The following is a 24,663-nucleotide window of genomic DNA, read 5'->3' as shown; positions in this document are numbered from 1 at the left end:
TTGCTCTTGGAGTGATCTTTGTTGATCGACCACTCCTGGGGAGGGTAACGATGGTCTTGAATTTCCTCCATTTGTACACAATCTGTCTGACTGTGGATTGGTGGAGTCCAAACACTTTAGAGATGGTTTTGTAACCTTTTCCAGCCTGATGAGCATCAACAACGCTTTTTCTGAGGTCCTCAGAAATCTCCTTTGTTCATGCCATGATACACTTCCACAAACATGTGTTGTGAAGATCAGACTTTGATAGATCCCTGTTCTTTAAATAAAACAGGGTGCCCACTCACACCTGATTGTCATCCCATTGATTGAAAACACCTGACTCTAATTTCACCTTCAAATTAACTGCTAATCCTAGAGGTTCACATACTTTTGCCACTGACAGATATGTAATATTGGATCATTTCCCTCAATAAATAAATGACCAAGTATAATATTTTTGTCTCATTTGTTTAACTGGGTTCTCTTTATCTACTTTTAGGACTTGTGTGAAAATCTGATGATGTTTTAGGTCATATTTATGCAGAAATATAGAAAATTCTAAAGGGTTCACAAACTTTCAGGCACCACTGTATATTGTAATGTAATTATATAAAAAGTATTTAAGTCCATCCATCCATCCATCCATCCATTAATTATCTGTAGCCGCTTATCCTGTCCTGCAGGGTCGCAGGAGTATTTAAGTCATATTAATAAAATATTTATAATTGTATACAGCTATATTATTTATCTGATGATTTATGCAGTGAGGTTGACCCAATCAAAAGCAAGATTTAGGAAGGGCAACACGTAGCATAAATAGCAACACATAGCAAGTTATGGTCAAAATCTTTTATATTTACATGCTTACAAATCTCAGTGCACAATATATGATTACATCCATCATTAAGTGTCTGTTTTTCACAGTTTGAAATATAATGAAGGGCGGCAGTGGTGGTGCAGTGGTACTGTCACCTCACAGCAAGAAGTTTCTTGGTTCAAACCTTGTAACCGACTGGGACCTTTCTGTGTGAAGTTTGCATGGTTCTCCTTATGCCTGCGTGGGTTTCCTCCCAGAGTCCAAAGACATGTGGATTAGGTCGAGTGGCTACTTTAAATTGCCCATAGGTGTGAATGTGAGTGTGAATGGCTGTCCGTCTCTCTGCGTTGGCTCTGTGACGGACCCGTTCAGGATGTGCCCCTCCTCTCGCCCAATGTCTGCTAGGATTGGCTCCAGCTTCCCCGCGACCCACAATAGATAAGCAGTATGGAAAATTAAATGAAATATAATGTCATGGTAGTTAATATTAGTAAGCAAGATAATGTGCTGCACAGTTACAAGTAAACTGAACATAAAAGCGTAAAAGATGCCTCTCCAAGTCTCTTTTCCTATGTGACATTACCAGGGCTTTGAACCGGTTCAAGGAACGAAAACGAAAACCGGGAACTTTTTCTATTTCAAATGGAACAGAAATGAAACCAGAAACTTTATTATTTTTTATGTTCCAGAACAGAAACGCTTATTAAAAATAATGGTAACCGGTTAATACCGGTTTTTATTTCGTTCCTCAAAGTTTCCGTAGCCTACAAATAAAAAAGTCATTCTTCTCCTGCGCAAGTTTCTATGACCCGCTGGGGTTCACTTCCTGTGTGACATTCGCTGACTGAATGGAGAGAGCGGGAGGGTGGACTACTATCACGTCTCCACATCTTAAATAAGAGGTAAATATTGCAGTCTATCGTTATTCAAAAACGTCAATTTCAAACACGATATCAATATATTTGTCCACGTTAATGAGAGGCTCGCAAACATTAAATGACGTTAACCTCTGTTAGCCTATCAATGCATACAGGGCTTTCCACTAAGGCTCATACTAGCCAGCCATGACAAATAAGTAGCCAGCCGGGGGGGTGGGGTGTTAAACACAAAATAAACTCCGCCGAGTGCGCGCGCGCGCACACTACTGCCTCCGCCGAGTGCGCGCACACCGCATGTCGGGGCCGCGGATCAGCGAAGTCGGCGGGGAATTTGTGGTTATTATCGGTACAAACAGCGCGAATCACAACTTAAATGAGTGCGGTTCAGTTTGACATTGTCAGTCCGTTAGATAAACATTTAATTTTATTAAAATCGAAAATGAATATTTAGAGCCTGTGGGCTACAAAAATAATAGTTATTAAAGTAGCCGGCTGGACTTAATTGTGTGCCGGCTGTATGGCCGGCAGCCGGCGCTTGTGGAAAGCCCTGTATAGGGCCTGACTAGCCTTTGGTAACACACTAAACGAATTATCTTTCATTTTTGGCACTTTTTCTGTTTGTGTAGATGGGAAGACATACTGAGAATCCAAATCGCCAACATTTGAAATAATAATTGTTTTGAATTATTTCTTGTCTTATTTAATGAAGGTTGTAATAGAATTAGCCTACATTTGGCTTAAGCTGGATGAGACAGAGACATAATTTTATAGCCATTTGTTAAACAGCTGAGAGGGAACGTAATTAACCATTCCGGGAACGAAATTTTTTTGTTCGAACCGGTTCGGGAACGTCTATTTAATGGTGGAACCCAAAACCGGAAACGTTAAAATTCCGTTTCTGTTCGGAACGAACCAATAGGAAAAAAATTCTGGTTCAAAGCCCTGGACATTACTATAAGACAAAACTTGGAATAGCTGTTGTCCTAAATGAGATCCTAGCTTCAGTTGTCATTGTTTCTGAACAGAACAAGATTTTACAGTTAGGTTGTTTCTGTAATACAGCTCTTGTGGTATAAACTTCCACCAGAAGATGCACTCTACTGCAGTGCTGGTGCAAGCTGAGAAGTGAAAACATTAACCATGGTAGTACCTACCTGTCTTTGTTAAGGAATGTGAATTTCATAGGGTTTTTTTTCAGCAGGGAGACTTTACTCACACTGTCATTTGTTTATTTGATGTGTCAAATGTGTAAGCAGGAATTGTTTTGTTTGCAGTTTGAAATTTGGGGAAAGTGGGAAAATGTTCGTGTCTTCCCACTGCTCTTGCATCTTTTGGCTGAATAGAGGCTCTCTGAGCACACAGAATTCTGCTGTATACTTTTAAAACTTTTTGACCTGAATCTATTCCTACATTATGTTTTCCATTGTACAAAAAAAGGAAACTATATGCTTGCATTTTTTCTCAAGTCAGCACTAAATGATGGATGTCAAAACAGGCCTGATGCATTATGCATATGGCATTACTGATTTAAGTTGTTTACTTGTCAGCTTGAGGAAATGCAAAAGTGTCAAGTCATGTGAATTCATAGTCCCGTCACTGGCGCTTGTATTTCATGGCTCAGATTCGCGTTTTCACATAAAAGGTTTTCAGGATCTACTTCACCAATTTTATGGTAACAAAATGAACAACATATAAAATTTATATCTACCAGCTGATGGAAAGTGGCAAATGTTAAATATGTCTCTGCTGACCTCTAAAAGCTGAATATCCACAATGCAGTGTTTTAGGCAGGTACTGTGGTCCTTTCATTCTATATCATCTGTGACATGGTCTCTGTTTAGAGCAATACAAAGGCATTTATACCACAGCAACCTCGGTGCAGTGTTTTTTCTTTACCATGGAAATTAATCTTCCTGCTTACAATATTATCAGTAGTAATAACAATCCCGGCAACTGGTCGATTGGATCTTTTAGTATGTAACCAATATAGGTATTACATCTGATTTATTATCCCTCTCTCACTCCTTCAGGTTTTACGCCTCCAGGAATGGACAGATCATCTCCAGACAACAGTCCAGTGCATGGGTTGGTTCGCCAAGTGTCCGTCACCACTGGCTCCAACATCCCAATCATAACTGAACTAGGTGAATCTATAAGTCTAACAGCTATGACATGATTGTCTCAGTGCTGTTGTGCCTGATGAGATGGGTGTCTGTTGGTTTTCGGGATTGTTGAGCTAAATAGGTCAAAGTCAGGTGCGTAACAATATTTCCTTTAATGCATATGAAGAGCTGGACTCGCATAGAAGCAAAAGGCATATAGTAAAATGGGTCCATTTATTAATAACAATGACGCTGGTAGTATTCCCAGGACAGAGGGACTCATGAAAGTTTCAGATCTCAGAGGGCACTAAAGCACATGGGATTGGCCACTCCAACTCTCTACTGACCCAATTATCATGCACTTCAATACAAGGGCCTGTAAGCATTGCACCACACACACTTAAATTCCAGTGGCCCCTCAAGACCAGAGGAATCGGATATCGCCCATGAGGGGTTCCAGAGGCCCATATCGGAGATACATAATCTCAGTGCTGTTAGAGGAGTCAACATGGCAAGAAGCCTCATGAACTGAAAAAAAAAAAAATGTAGCTGTTTTAAGCACTTGCCTATGCTCGCCTTTATACCATCAACTGTTTCCCCTCCATTTTCCAAATACTTTTCCACTCGAACACTAAAAGGCTAAAACCCACACATCACGGAGGCAGGCTCTGTTTACCAGTTAGGCACAGATGTCTGGTATCTCACGCTGCACTTACAGACACTGTGCCCTTCTGAAAGCAGATACTGTACGTTTATATTTCTAATCCCATTTTGATATGATGCTCTCATTATGCTTTGCATTTTTGCTTGCCTTTGAACTTGTTTCAATAATGATCTCCCCTCAACATTGTTTTATCGTCATTAGCTAAGCCTGGCAAACTACTGCCTTTGGTTCCATTCAGTCAGGAAAAAAACAGTGGAACCACCATACAAATGATAACAGAACTGGGTAAGCTGTGCCTTTGTCCTCCACCGCACTGATGCTCAGCCTCCGTCATCGGCTTGTCTTGATTTCTCTGGCTGCAGACAAGGCCTGCTCCCATGGCATCACTTTGAACGCATTTTTATTCTTGGTTCTGGTTGAAATTGAGTCTCTTGTTTTGGACTTTTTCCCCCCTCTCTTTGAGCATCACTAGGCCTTTGATCACACTAGTCTGTCCTTGTGGCTGTTTCCATAGCATCTCCCTGCAGTTCATTTCTGTAGCCCAGGCTCTTTTTCATCAGCAGTTGGTCTGAAAGACTGACTTTTCTCTTCCACAGCTCACAGGAAGTCTGGGAAGAAATCAAATTTTTAAAAAAAAAACAAAAAAAAACACACACCCTTTAGAAAAAAACTTTCCTTTAAGCCGTTTATTTTTATTTATTTATTTATTTATTTTGGAGCTGGTCTTAATCTCTAAAGCATACATTTTGAAGAAGGCTGAAACAAAGATTTGTATGAAGCTGCGCTCAAATCGAACTGGGTTTCAGGGCATTTTCTCCGAACGCTGGCTACTCTAGAAAATATCCTCAAAAAAATCACAGCTGATCTGAACATGCGAATTAAAGTTCAAGCTGAAAATAAATCCAGCCATACATGAACAGAAATGTATTTGTGAATAATACTCTCTCCTTTTTTTAACCTCTACACTTTCAGTAACAAGCTCCCCTTAATTTTTTCATCATTATTAGCTAAGTGTGGCTAATAATTCATGAAGAGAATTGAGAGAGAATTAAGAGAATTTCTAGAGTAGCATTTTCCCCACTTTTTATGCCATTCATCTGTATTCTTGCATGTAATATTTTATATAGAGCATATGCACACAGTTTTACCTGATCAAAATGCTTTTGAAAAAAGAAAAAAAAAAAGCTTTTTAGGTTATATCCTTTTTAGTACAGTACATGACAGTAATGTGGTGTTCCACAGTTATCTGTTGTGTTTTCTTTCAGTTGTATGTTTTTAGACTGCATGATACTTGATGTGCATGGTTTGTCTTTATTTATTTTATTTATACAGAATATGTAATAATTAACATTTTAAGATGTACTGCTTCTTAATGCCACTTTTAGAGCAGGTTTAATGCCCCTAATTTTCTATTAAACCATGTTTTCTTTATAAATGTACATTAGACCCTCAGGTGTTTATGACGCTTGATCACTTCTTTGCTTTCTGTCTGATCTATAATGCGTGTTCTTGTGCCACAGTGAATGATTCAAACGTTCAGTTCCTGGACCAAGATGACGATGATGACCCGGATACAGAGCTGTATCTGACCCAGCCCTTTGCCTGTGGGACAGCTTTTGCTGTCAGTGTGCTCGACTCCCTGATGAGCGCTGTGAGTTTAATGTTGATCACTCAAACATATTACTCTCTCTGGGATTTACATTTTTTAAATTAATTGTATCTGAGGAGCATAGAAAGAAAGAAAGAAAGAAAGAAAGAAAGAAAGAAAGAAAGAAAGAAAGAAAGAAAGAAAGCACAACTTTATTCATCACACACTTGTGAAATTCCTCTCTGCATTTAACCCATCTGAAGCAGTGAACATACATGTGAGCAATGAGCACACACACGTACCCAGAGCAGTGGGCAGCCATGCTAACAGCACCTGGGGAGCAGTTGGGAGTTAGGGGCCTCGCTCAAGGGCACCTCATGTTAACCTAACCGCATGTCTTTGAAATGTGGGGGAAACCGGAGCACCCGGTGGAAACCCACGCAGACACGGGGAGAACATGCAAACTCCACACAGAAAGGCCCCCGCCAGCTGCTGGGCTCGAACCCGGACCTTCTTGCTGTGAGGCGACTGTGCTAACCACTTACATCACCGTGCCGCCAATACATTCAGCTTTAAACTTTACTCAATTTTTTAGGTGAACTTTTATTTTATGTTGAATAAGGAACAGTTATTTACAGTATTTATCATACTTTCCACCATGGCCCTGATCAGGATAAAGCAGTTAGTGAAGATATGAGCAGTTACTGAAGATTGAATGATCATCCATCCATCCATCCATCCATCCATTATCTATATTGCTTGTCTGTCAGGGTAGTAGGGGAAGCTGGAACCAATCCAAGCTGACTTCGGGTGAGAGGTGGGGTTCACCCTGGACAGGTCGCCAAAATATAGCAGGGCTGATACAGAGGCGAATGACCATCACACTCATATTCACACTTATGCACAATTTAGAGTAGCCAGTCGACCAAATCCTCATGTCTTTGGACTGACGTGTAACGTAGGCTTAGCTGACCTAACATTACACTGGGCTAACTGGCAGCCAGCCACTGTGATGATGGCACCAAGTCTGCCATTTGTCTTCTGAGGAAACGTCCATATTAATTCTTCATTTGCAACCACGTGACCAAAACTGCTGACCGTCTCCATATTGGAGGATATACAATACACACAGTGGTAAGAGTACAGACTGGAAATAAAAGGAGTTATATTTAGAAGCATGTTGTTATTTCTCAAATCTGTTTAAAAAAAACAATCATTTTGACTGCTTCAAAAGATGGGTATCTAACACACTATATAACACATTTAGTTATAAAAGAGCACTCGCCAGGCGAGGAGGCTGCAGTGTTTGAGGTAGTGGATTGACATGAATCTTGTTCAATTGACTTGGTGATTGTTTGGGAAGATTCTTCAATAAGTTTGCATTTCTTTCCGTGCTCTGTAAGCTTAGCACTTCGAGCTACCACTTTAGTACCATCTTTGATTTTGTTGTGGCTCATATTTTGTGTTGGAGCCCAGTCTGGATCCGTAAATTTGTAGAGATCAGCTGGTTTCCTTAATGGAAAAAAAGCAAAATAAAAGCAGAGTCATCAAAAATTATATACAGCTCTTTTTAAAATTAAATAATCATAGAAGCCTTTGATTGTTGGATCACACACTCAATGATCACAGCTTTGTCACGTTTGACAGCGGCGAGTTTCTGCACGACCAGGCTATTAAACGATCCAGTATTTCTTATATATTTCGATATTTCATTAATAACTAGTTCGTATCACTTACCATTGATAAAATGTTCACTGCAGAATCGTGTGGTTTTTGCTTCCTCATCACTTGGATCAGCCTGGTTTATTTTGGACAGCCATTGACGTCTACGCTCCGTGGACAACTCTCTTGTTTTGTTTTGGTTTTTTTCTCCTTGATTATTTATAATTTCTGGAATTCTAAAGAACATACACGTCCCCTTGTCTTGAATAGAGTTGTGCCCGCATCCAATCACAGCACAAAGAGTCGGCATAGCAAAGAAACAAAAGGAATTATTGAGCGCAACAACCTCTTGAGCATATCTTCTATAGTAAATGTACACCGCGTGAGTTTGTGTATATCCTCCAACATGGCCGACTTCCAGTTCAAAGCTTCATGCATAATTAGCTATGATGTCACGTGCAAATGAAGAATATGTTTTAGTTTTAAAACCCATCACTTTTGCTACATTTATGTCTAGTGTCCACATTGCTCCAGAGTTTTCAAGCCCCAAAAACAGACTTTTGGAAACACTCCTGGCCCCGTTTTATTTTGAAAACTTCAGGGTAGTGTTTTAGTGTAAATGGGCGAAAACGGAGACATTTAGATACGATGATGCAGACACCCACATTTGTGTCGCCTGATTCATCATGCTCCTATCACATGACCCATTCCTGAAAGAAAACAAATGGCATCTGTTTATACCGGCATGCGCATGCCCAGAAAATGTGAATGCTCATGTGATATACGTACATTTTCAGGCATATTAGTATGGACTGAGATCATTGCTGATACAGAGCGAAAAGGCTCGAGACGGAGATCATTTTCATTTTAAAACGCTGTTTTAGAACTAAAACAAATTAGTGTGGATGTAGCCTTAGCCTACTCAGCAATCTCCTCTTAATGAATTCATGAATGAAAGAATAACGAGGCTATAGAAATAACCCTACTCAGATGTTTGTAAAGTTAGCCTACTTATAAATCCTTCTTTCGTCACCCACAGACCGACAAAAGCACAACATTATTGCTTTCACTCATTTAATGCAGTGTTTCAGCAATACAAATCGTAGGGATCGACCGATATGTTTTTTTCAGGGCCGATACCGATTATTATGGAATTGGGATGCCGATAACCGATATGTGCAACCGATAAATGTAAACATTATAATTCACATGAAATTAAACATAGCACACACTGACACAGACCTTCATATCCATGAAATGTATGTTTAATTGTAAAAATGAACATGAAATTTTGTGCAGGGAGATGCCAGCAGCATTTGTACAATAAAGTCAAACATTAGTTAGAATAAAATGAGAAATAAAATAATAATAAAATAAATATTCACCAATAAAAAAATAAATCACTCCCTACTATATTACAGCTCACCATTTTCAGTGGAAAATAAATGAAAATACACTCTGGATTCTTTTACACTAAGAACTAAGTAAGACTTACCAACTTCAAGTAGTTTTTAAATAACAAATCAAGTGTAGGGAGCTGCCTGCAGCATTTTTTAAAAAGTAAAATCAAACATAAAGTAGGCTATCACTCCCTATTATGTAACAACTTAACAAGTAACCATCTACATTCTAATGCTTTTAATGCCCAAGCCTAATATTCCCAATTTAGGAGGATTATATTGTAGTGAAGGAAGCACAGTTGCTCTGCATGTTAAAAGCTCTGGTTAAAAGGAGCGGCTGCTCCTTTAAGAGTATATCGCTTTCTGAATCAGAAGCGCTAGCGAGGAGAATCACTTGCACAAGAATTATAAATACTAGTGGAGTACATTACAGCACAATGTGAAGTAGCATAAGAACATTTAAGTCAAGAGTTTAATTGATGTATTTCGTTCATTAGCGTTTATCCAAGCAAGTGTGCATCCACGACACAATTAATTACTGAGCCCACAACAAGCGTCCTGACAAACTCCCTACAGTATTACACAGCCTACTAGCACCATATCACACCTGGCGTGTTTAAATGTTCAAATCGCGCTTTATAAAGTTACCTAACATATACAAGTGCAATGCGCTTTTTGAGCACGAGTCACATCATGAAGTTTACTCATCACCATAACAAATAGCCAGTAGGCTTGCGCTAGCCTACACAACACAAACACTACGTTTTAGTTCGTCTTCCCTTGACCACCTCTCTGTATGGCTGTGCCATTCTACTGTTCGAGTAGAACTACTGACACATTCACAACATTTCCAGACGGGGATTTAAAAATGACTGCAGCCTGCGTTATGCTGGGGACTGCTTACTATGGACAACATTACATGTAGTTTCAGCGAGACTAGTTGGTTGTAGGCTAATTCAAGTGCTTCCTTCCGTAAGCTAAGTTTGCCTGGCTACACAGATGCAAATGGACAATTTTAACGAGTAGTAGATGAAGAATGTAAACATATAATAATGATGTGCTTTTGCAACTTGTGTGTTTGTGACTTATTGCGGCAAAAGCAGCGTGTCCTTACGTTGAAGTGGGATCTGCTTCTGCCCGAGTGCCCGTACGGCCGCCTTGAAACGGTTCACAGCATTTAGCTACACGTGTTGATTGGCTGTATCTCTTGTGCCAAACAAATCAGATGTTGTGGTGGGTGGGACCATGTTCTTGAACTCAGAGAGGCGAGTGCAGGAAAGGACGTGCAGTGACGGGCGCGTTAGGAACGAAATGGCTGCAAAAAGGCATGTTATCGGCATATCGGTGGAAATTATGGCCGATACCGATAACCCTAAAAATGCAGAATATCGGCACGATATATCGGCCAGGCCGATTATCGGTCGACCCCTACTTTTGATGTTTATTAATTTCATCAGTTTGTATGAATATTTATTGATGCATTGGTACCAAACAAGTACTGTTCTACCATGCCAAATACCATTGCAAACCCAACCCTAATAAACAGGTAGGCCCCAGTTGGCCGCGAAGTTCGAACCCAGAAACTTCTTGCTATGAGGCAACAGTGCTAACTAACCACTGCACCAGGGGTGTGTTTAGCCTATTTTTGGGGCTGCTCAAGCACCCCCAAAAACGAGCTCAGCACCCCCTAGCTCAGCACCCTCAGAAACACTGCTTTTGGACATAATTTTCAGAAATAAGTGCCCTTGCGCATTGCGCAATGAATGTGTGCGCGGGCATGTGTGTGTTCTTGAATTCACCTGTTACGTGATAGTTCTATGAGCAGTAAAATCCCTCTCCTCCTTGCGTCCCCTCTGATTGGGTTGCCTGTCCACGCGAGTGCTTGCTACGACATGGTGTTTTTTTTAACTGGATTCCACGCCGATGAGGAACTCGAAGTAGCACCTGAGTATTACTGGCATAGCGAGATGTGAAGGTACGGACTGGAGTTACAGTTGTTAAACACAACACAATAATATGCATAATGCAATATTGATGTTCCCTGGTCTATGAACAGAATGATAAAAACGACATTTATCATCCATATCGAGATACTTTTGTGCAGAGCTGTACAAGTGCTATGGCGCTAGACCACCGTGTGTTAGTCAGTTTTATTTAATGTAACATAGCATTTACTAATGTAAACTAATGTAAAATTATAATAATACACACTATTATTACACAATACACAATAACACATTAATTAACAATTACCGCTGTTCAAAATGAATAGCTTCAACATTACAAATGCAGTAGGTCTTGTTTAGTTAAAAATATAACGTAAATATTTGTGTCAGTGGTTGTAAATGTGTAGATATCATAGTTTATTGGGTCAGCTTCTGTTAAAACATTGCATAAGTCTAGTCTTGTCTAGTCTGGTCTTCTTGTCTAGTTAAGTCTAGTCTAAATGCGGAATAAACATGGAAACACTGTCGTTCAAGCCAGGTGCCTCTGTCAGCTCTGGGGGCTAAGCACCCCCAAAGATCAGATGCTAGAATCGCCCCTGCACTGCACCACCATGAGTGAATGACTGCTTTAGCATCTCATCTCATCTCATTATCTCTAGCCGCTTTATCCTGTTCTACAGGGTCGCAGGCAAGCTGGAGCCTATCCCAGCTGACTACGGGCGAAAGGCGGGGTACACCCTGGACAAGTCGCCAGGTCATCACAGGGCTGACACATAGACACAGACAACCATTCACACTCACATTCACACCTACGCTCAATTTAGAGTCACCAGTTAACCTAACCTGCATGTCTTTGGACTGTGGGGGAAACCGGAGCACCCGGAGGAAACCCACGCGGACACGGGGAGAACATGCAAACTCCGCACAGAAAGGCCCTCGCCGGCCCCGGGGCTCGAACCCGGACCTTCTTGCTGTGAGGCGACAGCGCTAACCACTACACCACCGTGCCGCGGTAATAAGGGAAATGGTGTTTTTCACTTTTACTAATATTGAACTGTGTTTTAGTACTTTCAGTGAGTTTTCTTTGTGTACACACTTAAATAACATCATGATGGATTGAACATGGTTCCCTCTCAAAAACTCCCATTTTTTCTCCCCTTATGAGGTGTTGTATGGAATTACATGAGGGTGTTTACTGAGCTTCTGTAGCTAATCCTCTGAAAAATTGTATAGCAAACAGAAACCCTCAGGCTGGGCTGTGCTCAGATGTAGTGCTTGAGCATTACCGGTAGGCACAGGTTTGTAAATAAAATGCCACATAGATCGGATTGTCAGCTGTAGTGACATCAAAAGGAAAATTGTTACCAAGACTCCTCATATGTCATGAAATGAACTTGCAAGAGGCTTATTAGATTTAAAAAAAAAAAATAAGCTAAGTGCTCGAGTTCTCTTTAATGGCACTCCTTGACACACAGGTGGGCTCCTATGCGGCCCAAAAGCTTTAATCTCCAAACAATGTCATCTTGGTTAGAGAGGGAGAGAGGAGACTTCTTTCTCGTTTTCTCTCACTCCCTTTCTCCATCTTTATTTCACTCCATTTTTTCTTTTAGTTACAACCATCGCTACGACCATGCCCCCCCCCCAAACTCTCCACATGATGACTTAATTCTAGTGCCTTTCACTTTGAGTGAAGTTAGAACAAAGCAGCCTTCAAGTGTGTTCTACTCTGGACAAAGGTGAAGCTGGCTAATAGACAGCTCTCATCTATCATTCAGCTGAATGGTGCTGTCAGGGGCCTGGAAAGGTGTCACTCCATACACCGTCTGAGTCCCACCTCCTGCTGCCGCTCAGGCCAGCGTTCTCTCTCTTTCTCACTCACTCACACACACACTGTCTTTTTCTCTCTCACTCTCTCTCACACATGCGCACACAGATACACAGGGTAAAGAGACCTGCCTTTCACCACAGTGTGTTGTCAGCACCGTGCCTTAATGTTGCGGTGTGTGAAAAAAGAAAGATGCAGAAATATCATCAAGCCACAGATTGACATGAGAATTGATTTGGATTTCAAAACTGTATCTAAATGTCTCATCTCTCATCTCATTATCTGTACCCGCTTTATCCTTCTACAGGGTCGCAGGCAAGCTGGAGCCTATCCCAGCTGACTACGGGCGAAAGGCGGGGTACACCCTGGACAAGTCGCCAGGTCATCACAGGGCTGACACACACACTGCGTTTACATGCACATAGAGAAAATCGAATTTCTGCCGTTGCTCGACTGAAATCGAAGTTCTAAATGCCATGGAAACACCTTAGCTCGGCTGAAATCGAACCAAACTGGATTTCTCGTAATTGAGCTACGCGACCTAGATTATGCGATTGTAGCCGAGCTACTTAGTGCATGTAAACCCTATCGAGCTACAGAGTCGAGCTACTTACTTCAGCACTGCCCCTTCCGGAAGTGACGAGTGACGAGACCACAAGCGGGAAACACAACAGCCTCGGTCGGCATGACAACAGTAGTAGTAGCGAGCAGCAGAAGAGGTCAGGAGGAACAACATCTCTCGATGTTGCTGTCCTCGTCGTCGTTCTTCTTGTGAACACGGAACTGATAACTTTGTTTATACTCTTGAATAGCTCTTCATGATGACAACCGGAAGTGTACCAACACGATGGGGCGTGTAGCGCCACCTGTAGCTCGGGTGCACAATGTACCTCACACAATAGCTCGATTTCCTTGTGTGCATGTAGGATTGGATTTCTCTGGCACCCCTGCTGGGACCCTTTGCTCGATTACCGACAGCAGCTCGATTTGGATGTGCATGTAAACGCACTGATAGACACAGACACCCATTCACACTCACATTCACACCTACGGTCAATTTAGAGCCACCAGTTAACCTAACCTGCATGTCTTTGGACTGTGGGGGAAACCGGAGCACCTGGAGGAAACCCACGCGGACACGGGGAGAACATGCAAACTCCACACAGAAAGGCCCTCGCCGGCCACGGGGCTCGAACCCGGACCTTCTTGCTCTGAGGCGACAGCGCTAACCACTACACCACCGTGCCGCCCCTATCTAAATGTATTATTAGAATATTTATTTTGATGATGGGGATGACAATGTGATCCACGGTGTGTTTACAAGAACGTGAGAAGTGTGATTCCTGAATACTGTACATCTGGATGTATGATCTTATCCACTGACCTCATTGTGCGATCAAGAAAGATAATTATTTCCAGTAGCGATAATTGATAACTGTAGCAATTTTCCACTGATACTGTGTATGAAACGCTCTCCTGTTAAGCATGGCTGGTGTTATCAAATGAATGTTGAAGAGGAGGGAAAACAACAACAGCTGGCTTAATTGCATTGCTGTGTCTCTTCCTGTTGTGGGGAGGGCAATGTGAAGAGACAGCTCAGGGTCTAGATAACAAGGCCCAGAATGGCTCAAAAGTCTCTGCTGTCTTCCATGGTGATTCTAATGGTGCTGCTGTCCATATCCTTTACCTCATCTCTGCAGACGTACTTCAACGATAATATCCTGACGCTGATCCGGACACTGGTGACAGGAGGGGCCACACCGGAGCTCGAGGCACTGTTGGCCGAGGAGAATGCACTACGTGGGGGGTATAGCACGCCGCAGACGCTAGCTAACAGGGACAGGTGTCGCGTGGCACAGCTTGCCCTCTATGATGGCCCTTTTGCAGACTTGGGGGTAAGTGGATGCTTAAGAAGAGCTGACAGCTTTTGTCACTTTCCCCAACAGCACATGCTCTCCTGTCCGATACCTTTGCTGCCCGCTAATGCAAACCAAACATGCTGCACATGCAGAGCAGGCGCAGAGAGACGGAGATCATGTGTAATGTGCAGAGGTAGTGAGTGAAGGTGGAAAAATAAAGTTATGCCAAACTGTCTCCTGCTCCTTCATTATCAGCTTAGTAACATTTGATCTTTATTGTGCAGTGTGTGCGGTGGGGGGGGGATACATTTATAGCAAGTTACTAAATTTGACATTTGAAATTTTCAATCTACTCCAAATCATAAGTCATTCTAATTTTTTGCTTTCTCTGTTTTAGGATGGTGGTTGTTATGGGGACTTGTTTTGTAAAGCGTTAAAAACCTACAACATGCTGTGCTTTGGAATATATAGATTAAGAGATGCGCATCTAAGTACGCTGAGCCAGTGCACAAAAAGGTGAGCTGTCGTCAACTTCCACATGAACTTCACTCAAAGCATCACCCTCTGAGAGGCGTTCAGCGGGAGATTTACACTACGTTCACACTGCAAGGCTTAATGCTCAATTCCGATTTTTTTGTGAAATCCGATTTTTTTGTGAGGTCGTTCACATTAACAAATATATACGACTTGTATGTGATCCTTAGTATGAACGAAAAGCGACCTAAAAGTGTTCCGCATGCGCATTGCAGGATACGACGACGTCACACGCAGTGAGCATGGTCAGTGTTTACGGAAGTAACCTAAAGTTTCCTGTGTATGACAGTAGCCAGCATGGAGTACCTGGCGATGATGCAGTTGTTGTTGCGACGGAGCCAGAACATGCACAATAGCCTGATGTTAAGGAGGAGGTTGAGAAGGAAGAGGGCAAGGGTTTTGGCTCAGGCGTTCTGCGGGGTAGTGACTGCAACCTCCGTTCAAAGGAACATCAAAGCCATGTTGTTGTAACTTTTTTTGAGAGACCCGCCGCCTACTTCAGCGCAGAATAGTGACGTTTGTGGCTTGTTGATGACGTGTAAGTCGGATGAATGGGACCTGGCGGTTCAGACTGAAGTCGCATATGAAAAGAGCGGATAGGAATCGGAATTAGGACCACACATCCAAACGGCCTGGGTCGGATTTGAAAAAATCGGATCTGTGTCGTTCATATTGTCAATAAAAGATCGGATACAGGTCACATATGGGCGAAAAGATCGGATTTGAGTCACTTCAGCCTGCAGTGTGAACGTAGTGTTAGTCACTACATGTATTCAGTATAATGGCTGCTACAGCGCTCAGCATGGAATCTATTCATTTCTTGCGTGAAAACATTAAGCAGCCGTATTAGTAAAGGTTATCATTTAAACGATGATCTGATTAAATCCATATTGAGTTTCAAATGTGTTTCCAGGTATGTCATCACCAACCCACCCTACGAGTTCGAGCTCGTCCCTACAGACCAGATTTTCTGCCTGATGCAGTTTGACCACAACGCAGGTCAGTCGCGAACCAGCCTGTCACACTCGTCTCATTCCTCACACTCGTCCAGCAAGAAGAGCTCTTCAGTTCACTCCATCCCAGCCACCAACCGGCCCAACCGCAGCAGCAAGACCCGCGAAAGCCGCGACAAACACAAGTAAGAGCCTGTACCTCTCTATATACTGTGCGTCTGTGCTCTCTGTGTACGTGTGCGCTTGTTGGTTGCTGTTGTGAGCACTTGTCGTACAAAAAGCGTAATGTTTGTGCGTTTTTCTCCTGAAATTTGCCTGTGTTGTTTGTGCATTTGCTCTGTGATGATGTGCATGTGATGTTTGCTCTGAACTCACACTGGACCCATTAGTTCATTGCTTCATTTCAGCCACACTTTTTCTTAGGACCATAGCAGCACTGGCCTTTGTTGAGCTGTTCCGTTATTAACGATACAGTAAAATGCCAGGGCAATGTGAAAGCTTTTGCTGTAACAAGTTTCGTGTAATTATAGCACATGTTTAATTCAAATTACAATTTTCAGCATTGTTAGTTGGTTAAAAAGAATATATCTGTAATGAATACCTGTTTTTGTGTGACATGATGTGTCAGTGAATAGTCATATGGTTGTGTTTGTGCACAGATATTTGTATATGAAGTATATACAAATACTTCTCGTGTGTGTGTGTGTGTTTGTTTGTTTGAGTGGTGTAGTCTTGTATGGCTATGCCATCTTCTGACATGACCTAAGTCCTTATGTCCGTTTGTATTAGAGCAGGAATAGTAAGTTCATTACCTGGTGTCATTTTCATTCGTCTCTGTACGTGTGAGGGCTGCAATTGCATGTCCATGTTTTAGTGTGTGTTAGCTGTGTTTTTCTGTAGTTTTGAATTTGTTAGCTTGGATGGAGAGCTGCTAAGAGAGTCTGTTTGGATTTTATCCAGTCCTGAGATCTAAAATGTCCTCATATCCTTGCAGGTGCAAGAGCTCTGCTGATGTCGTTAAAAAAAAAAAAAAAGAAAAAAAGATAGATATACAGAAATGGACACGTATTCCAAAGTGAATGTCCTACAGAGTTTTGTCAGATTGTTCAAAAATAACTCAGCAGGGCTTTAAAAAAAAAAAAAAAAACCCAAGATATTGCAACTGCAAGGCATTCCATGAAGTTTAAGTGCATTTCCTCATGTATTAACGGCTGTTTCGGAGCAAGACAGTTTATTTGGCAATTCTGGACCCTCCTAAAGAGACAGATGTGTGCTAGGACTTAGACGGATACGTTAGCAAGATATTTCTAGTGTACGTTTATCATTTCAGTAGATATTAAATGTAGAATCTTTGCACGCATCAGCATATGTGTTCACATAAACATGAAATGCATGTTAGTTAAATGAAAGTGCAAATGATGAGGATTGTTTTTAAAGCTTTGAACTCCCCTGAAGTTTGACTGAAGGTGTTTAGCCTAACATAAAGGATATGGTCATGTCAGTAACGGTGTTTTTAGACGTGTTTCTCACCTTGAGAACTGTAAAACTTACTTAGACCACTTTTTTTTCTAAAGTGCAACAAGGATGAATAGAATGAGCCAAGGTATGCAAGTTAATGATTCTGCATGATACAGCACCTGTTGTGAGATATTTTAATCATGTCCTTGTGGAGCACTGTAATGAGAGGGGCTGTTGATTTTTATTTTCAAAGGACGTCATGCCTACATTTCACCATTGCTTTCAGGTAGAAAGCAATTGGCTAATGCTACTGCTTAACTCTTGTCATGCTTAGGATCACTCCAGCATTGCATGCGGTTGATCGTCCTCCTCTACTTTTTTACCTCTATACCTGAGTTCATCTGATAAAACTGATCTCTATATGACCTTCTATTTGATTGCGTTCCTTTTCATGTATGTATTATTAGGTTTGCTTCCTTTGCTGGTCTATTCTGTGCAAGGTCCGCGTGTTTTAATCAGGCTGATTATTCGTTAGTTCCCCGACATTATGTAATAAATTGCCAAGTACACAAATTTGGATTAGTTCGATCATAACGTCCTCATCCAAAGCAAAGAAATTCAGTCTTAAACGTTTCCTCTTGGCAGGAGTCTCATGAAAATGTAAGGAAGGAGAACGTGATGAGAAGCCAGCACCTGAGAAATTGGCTCTCTTAACTCTTGCCATGCCAGGGGATGTCTCAGGGCAATATGAGTGCCAATATCAGTAGTGAACTCAGGGGAATAGAGCGAGGTGGCTGACTCGTTGCACCACCGCAGGCACAACTCCACTCACATCAAACGCCTGTGCTGTGACACTGTAGCCTGCAGGCCTGCGCTGGCTGACACTCTTGAGCCTGCAGCGAGTTTCACGTTACAGTCGAAGTTAGAAATGTTCGAGTGCTAGGAAATGACAGTGCCTGTGGGATGAAGACAGAAATTCATCCCACACATGGCTTAAGTCCTGTGTAATTTGGCATGCTGTCTCATTTCCCAGATTTGACCAAGTTAGAGTATAAAATGTTCAGAGTTCAGACTTGATGCCACCATGATAATGAACACAGGAACACAGCATGATGTCCCTTATTCTTTTAGTCTACACTATGTTCCTCGGTGTGCTTAGAGCTTTTACATACATTATACTGTATTATCATGAGAGAAAATAGAGTTAGTCATCTTAAAGCCTGTATTTCACTCTGTCTAGTTGTTGAATGCTATTTATCCTTTCAGGAGAGAGGGAAGGTTTGTGTTTTAGACAGAGCTGCATTCAGCTGTCAGCATATTTTATTCTGATGTATTAATACTGTCCTTTTCTATCTTCCCCCTGCCTCTCTTCTGCCTGGTTGTCTCACAGAAAAGAAATGGTTTACAGATGAACCAGAAAATGCCTACCCGAGGAACATTCAGATCAAGCCCATGAGCACTCACATGGCCAATCAAGTCAATCAGTACAAATCCACTAGCAGCCTGATCCCACCAATCAGAGAAGTTGAAGATGAATGCTGAATCCCAGGGTTTTGACGAGTTGGCGCATCCTGATGTAAAAGATGAGCGGTGATGAAGAAGTGGTCATGATAATAGCGACTCACTATCATTTTACACCTCAAGGTTTTTTTTTGTTTGTTTCTTTAATTTATTTTTATTTTCGGTGATTATGGAAACTAGAAGGGACCTCCTGTGTGTATACCTTTAATGTTACTTCCATGCTTTTGGAAACATTTAATTTATAAATGTATACATAGTGATGTACATAATGACAATCAAATAAGGATTGTACAGCCCTCTAGCACTTACGGAGTACTTCCTGTAATTCCTTGCAATATCTCGTGTCTGTAGTGACCTGACTCTGTGCTGAAGGCTTTGTGTTATGGAGGATGAGGGTCACAGTCCTTCAGTTTGTTAACATTACCCAAAGAACCTCATCTGAAGTGTTGCTTAAGCCCCACTACACATACATACATACATACATACATACTGTACATCCTCATCTGCTTCTTTTTGCACTAAATGTAATCGTGGAAGAACTTGAGACCGGGTTCTGAAAGGAGTGTAAACGTTTCTGAATTCACAGCACAGTGAGTAAACTTGCTGGCTGACTACGGAGTGGCTCTGTTAGGAGATGCGTCCTCAGTCCCGCTTTGCGTGGAGAAGCTTTCATTTGAGTGAATGTTGCACACAACCTGGACATACAGAGCAGGAAATTGATTTAATTTCCATCCACATAAACAGTGTAGGTCATTGTGTACGGGAATGTACTCATCATGTTTGTGTAATAATGCAAGACGTCATCTCCAGCGTAGCCCTACTAAATTGGCAATACATTATCAGGATATGCACTACTTTTGTTGATGTCTTTCCATCATGCTTGACTGCTGGTGTTGCTGTGGTTGTTAATGATGTGTAAGATCGAGGCTCATAATGTGTTTGTTTGGAAGAGGCACAGGAATCAAATACTTGTGTGTGTGTATATGTACTGGTTTACACACTGCACTTATTAATCACGCTGATAATGCCACTGTGATTGAGTTTTCAAAGCAGATTTAACGTTCTCTCTGATTCTGAATTAAAGAAGAAACTTGGACTGTGTAACGTAACATGCCACATATTGCGAAAAGTGGGCATCCAGGGTTCCTCCTTCTGATTGGCACCACTGCCTGACGCATCGTTGGCACAGAGGCGGAGACGTGCTTGGATGTTCTCTGTGCCCAACCGTGATGCCGGATATACACACAAACGAAACTCAATCATGTGTGTCATTATCATGTAAAGACAATGTTGGACAGTGTGGTATGTGGTTCTACTGTTAGACGGGACAGAATGAACTCCACTCCGCTTCACGCTGGAACATGGTGGTGTATAGTGAGCCTTTCTGTGGGAAGTGTAATAATACATATGTTTAGCAGAACTTTGCTTGAAGTGTTCTGTCAGATTTATACATACTGTACGTACATAGTTATTTTTTATCCATATAAGCATAATCATTTTGTACTTATTTTTATACATATCAAAGAACTTTATTTCTAAAAGTATCTTAAATAGATATTAACAAGGCTTCAGTACACACCAGTTAAGTTTGTTGTACGTTTTTACCCGTGGCAACAGAACACGTCATGCTTTTAAAAGGACAAGCGTACTATCCATCTCGTGCTACAGGAGACTGTCACAAAGTTCCAGCTTCAGCTCTCCGTCTGCTTTTCTGGGAGAGGACTTTAATACTCAATACTTGAGCTGCTTTGAAGGACCTAGCTATATCAATTACAATATTCTATTATTCATTTTTATTGGCTGAGATACACTACTGATACCGTAATTAGATGTAAACTGTAGTATAATTCCAGGCTGAGAGTGAAAATTGATGGTGAAAATGTGCATGAGAATGCAAGCCAGTGACTTGCATCTACTCTCTCTTTCTCTGTCTCTCTCTCTCTCTCTCTCTCTCAGGGTAGAATTGATCGTTATTACTGATATTGACCTAAATTAGGTCTCAGGAAGCAGAGTAACATGCTGAAATATTTTCATGTGCATAAACTATAATACCCTTAAAACTGTCTTTGAAAGGCACAGATCGCCTCAGTCAGTGAGCTAATCACCCTCTAATGCTAGATACTGTAGAAGAAAAAAAAAAAACAATTTTACTGAGGGGGAAAAATATAGTAATGCTTATTGTTTGAAGTATGTTGTGTAAATTCTGCCCATTTATAGGCCACATTTTATTTTTTGAAGAACAAGGAGCTCAGCTTTAATGTTTGTCCACTGGATGTAGTTTGATCCTAACGCAGCCCACTAGGCTCTGTCCTCAAGTGATTTTGAATTGTGAATACATGGACGTTACACTTTGTAGCACGTAGACTTCTTTTAAAAAAATGTGAGTAAACTGTATGTAAAATTGGATTGTTAAATAACACACTCGCTAAGCTGGAGAAAAAAAAGGATTCAGACATTACGATTCAGATGAATCATAAATCACAAAATATTGGAGTCATATTTATAGAGGATTTGTCCAAGATTCTTTTCCTGTAATGAAACTCATGCAGTGCATCGCAAAGAAGAGCTAAAATACAACACAGAAAGCAGGTTTGATGAATGTTTTGAGTGAAGCTAAGTTCATTGGTTATACTGTAATTTCAGTTTATTTCTTTAATTTTAGCGTTTACATTCCATATTGCCAGTTTGTAAGCAATTACATGTTATAGTAGTAAAGTCATTGTTTAAAATGCTCACTATCATTTATTTATTTATTTATTTACAGATAAAACATAATTATTATATATCAGGAATGGGTTTTTTTTCTCCGTTTTCCTTTAGACAGCTAAAGTCTGTCCACAAAGTGATAAACAAGGCTTGTCCTTCAGCTTGACTTTATTCTCCAGTGTGCAACAAGAGCCACAGCAGTTCCATACAGTGTGTGTGTGTGTGTGTGTGTGTGTACCTGCTGTGAGGTAAAACCACTGTTCTCGACATATCAGACTGTCTAAAGTGCCATGACGTTGTCTCTAAACCAGCATCATTCAGTCAGCTGTTTAAATCATGAAGAGGATTTTTGTGGCATCAGCCCTGGCATGGAGAACATCCAAGCCACACAAGCCTCCATGCCAGGGCAGTGCAGGCGGTGCTCCAGTCAGACTGAAGGAGGAACGTCTGAAGACCCACTAAAGCGAAAAGTGGCATCTGAGAGCTTAACGTTTCAGTTATAAAGCCAGACTCTAGTGATACACAAATAACCAGATAAATAGAAAGCAGCAGAACACACTGACTGAAAGATGCTGGGCACTAAATGAGATTTAATGTGTCTGTTTGGTCATCTCTCTACTTGTTAAAGAGTGTTGTTTCAGACAATTATTCTACTGTAAAAACCGGCTGTCACTACAACGTTACAAACTGTATTGAATAATGTGCTTTAAGGGAATTAAGTCTTAACTGAAAGTGAGACCTAAGCTTTTTTTTTTTTCTCTTTTAATTTTAACAAAAAAAAAAAATTCAGAACATTCAATTTCTATTGAACTATTTGGCTGTTCATTACAGGAAAAAGGAGTTTGAACTGTTTTAGCTGATGGAGAAATTGATGGTGCTGAGTTGATCTACCTGACTCTGTCAAATATAACCTGCTGATAAACATACTGTCTTGTACAAAAAGTTTGTACATAAATTGTACATGTTTCTTTTTGTATTTTCTCAAATTAAAATGGATGTATTTGTGTTCTAATGACTGTCATTTTTCCTTTTGAGCTGCTTTATGCAACTTTACAATGAGCAAACGAAGATCCTAAAAACAACAACAAAAATAATCTTGTATCAGTTTTAATGTAAACTTGGCACTGATCGTTTAATGCTGATCCCACGCAGCGGGTAAATACTCAAACCAGTTGATTCAGTGCTGATTCTATAACAGCAGCTGTGGTGCAGATTCAGCTGTAATCCAAACCACAGGTTTATAGTAATTAATGCACTTATTCTAATATGTTGGATTAAGTGGAACACAACAAGACTCAACAGATAAAAATGTTATTTAACAAACTGATATGAAGTTTTCTGTAAGGAGACATTTAATGTTTATTGAATGAGCCACACAAATGACAAACTCAAGAAAACAAGAAGTTTAAAAAGAGGCATGTCCGGGAACGACTACGTAGCTGTTATAATGTGATAAAAAGTGAAAACAGGCTCTAACCTGTCTTGGACATGTTCCACAACACTGAATGCATCTATAAGTGGTTAAATAAAACATGACATCATTACCATTTTTAAAACAATTTAATAAGTAATAGTTAGCAAGTCCACTTTTGGGTGATATCACACCACCCTGTTGTGGACTATTTACCTATAACAGCATGCCTGCTGGTTGTGTTTTATTCATAACACATTAAGTTGCTAGAAATCATTCTAGGCAATGGTGCAGTAGCGAACACTGTCACCTTACAGCAAGAAGGTTCCGGGTTCGAACCTCGCAGCCAACTGGGGCCTTTCTGTGTGGAGTTTGTGTGTTCTTCCTGTACCTCTGGGTGTTCTGGTTTCCTCCCAGAGTCTATAGACATGTGGATTAGGCCAACTGGTTGCTCTCAACTGCCCAAAGGTGTGAATGTGAGTGTGATGGTTGTTCGTTTCTGTGTTAGCCCTGTGATAGTCTGACGAGCTGCCTAGAGTGAACCCCGCCTCTCACCTGAACTCTGCTGGGATCTGCTCCAGCTTCCCCCACAACCCTGACAGACATGGATGGATGGATGGATGGATGGATATCTTTCTAAGTTTCTGCTTAGTTGTCAGTGACACCAGTCAAGCCACAAACTCTAAAACAGCCAGCTCAGTTTTGGGTTCTAACATGAAGAGGGGTTACGTTTAATGTTAGAGTCACATGTTTGTTTATTAAGAATTCAACAAAAATGTGCTGTCACACTAATTAACAGGATAATGTATTTATTTATGCAAAACATTCAATTGATCAGTTTATTAGAATGGAAACATTCAATTCCTCTATTTTAAGCACAAATATGCTGTTTAGGCAAGTTATATTTAACATTCATATTAGACGAGGGTGTCAATAATTATGGACGTGAATGTGAAATTTGACATTTGGGCCATAATCACAGATGGGGCTCATATGTGCAAACAGGGTGCTGTGTTGCCTCCAGCTATGAAAATGAGATTGACCCTTGAAGCAGGTTGCAATAAAGAGAGGTGGAAGTAGAGCAGATGTTGGCTGCACTGCTGATTTGTAGCCTGATAAAGGTGGCACCCAACTGGCTTAAATTGATGGCTTGTTAGTAAGAACTGGTCCCTTTGTGCGATGTTTTCAGAATGATTGATTTGCGATAAAGTGGCTCCCTCTGTGTGCACACAAGCAGAACTGATTCAGATCGATTTCAGTGAAATTGATTGATCAGCCATTTAATTTGGCAGTATGTTTACCAAAAGTAACCATGCAAGACTCCGTCTCACAGTCACTCCTGATAAAACACAAGCAC

At 41.0% G+C, this 24,663-nt stretch overlaps 1 protein-coding gene across 5 annotated transcripts in view; it reads left to right on the top strand.

The window, feature by feature from the left end:
- The window catches only part of kcnma1a (potassium large conductance calcium-activated channel, subfamily M, alpha member 1a), a 372,710-nt gene extending 349,858 nt beyond the window's left edge, over positions 1 to 22,852 (top strand). For 3 of the 5 annotated variants that reach the window (XM_060925806.1, XM_060925802.1, XM_060925803.1), the window contains 7 exons: positions 3,708 to 3,821; positions 5,964 to 6,094; positions 14,565 to 14,759; positions 15,121 to 15,239; positions 16,171 to 16,395; positions 17,785 to 17,813; positions 19,059 to 22,852. In XM_060925806.1, the coding sequence (XP_060781789.1) occupies positions 3,708 to 3,821; positions 5,964 to 6,094; positions 14,565 to 14,759; positions 15,121 to 15,239; positions 16,171 to 16,395; positions 17,785 to 17,813; positions 19,059 to 19,210 (965 nt within the window). In that variant the 3' untranslated portion in view covers positions 19,211 to 22,852. The remainder of the gene's footprint in view (positions 1 to 3,707; positions 3,822 to 5,963; positions 6,095 to 14,564; positions 14,760 to 15,120; positions 15,240 to 16,170; positions 16,396 to 17,784; positions 17,814 to 19,058) is intronic. The other 2 variants (XM_060925801.1, XM_060925804.1) reach the window with 1 other exon arrangement.
- Positions 22,853 to 24,663: the final 1,811 nt, after the last annotated feature.

This window comes from Neoarius graeffei, chromosome 7 (assembly GCF_027579695.1).
Source record: "Neoarius graeffei isolate fNeoGra1 chromosome 7, fNeoGra1.pri, whole genome shotgun sequence".
In the NCBI taxonomy this organism is placed as follows: Eukaryota; Metazoa; Chordata; class Actinopteri; order Siluriformes; family Ariidae; genus Neoarius; species Neoarius graeffei.
Note: the sequence above shows the minus strand (reverse complement) of the source record. Positions and strands in the feature narration are given on the sequence as shown.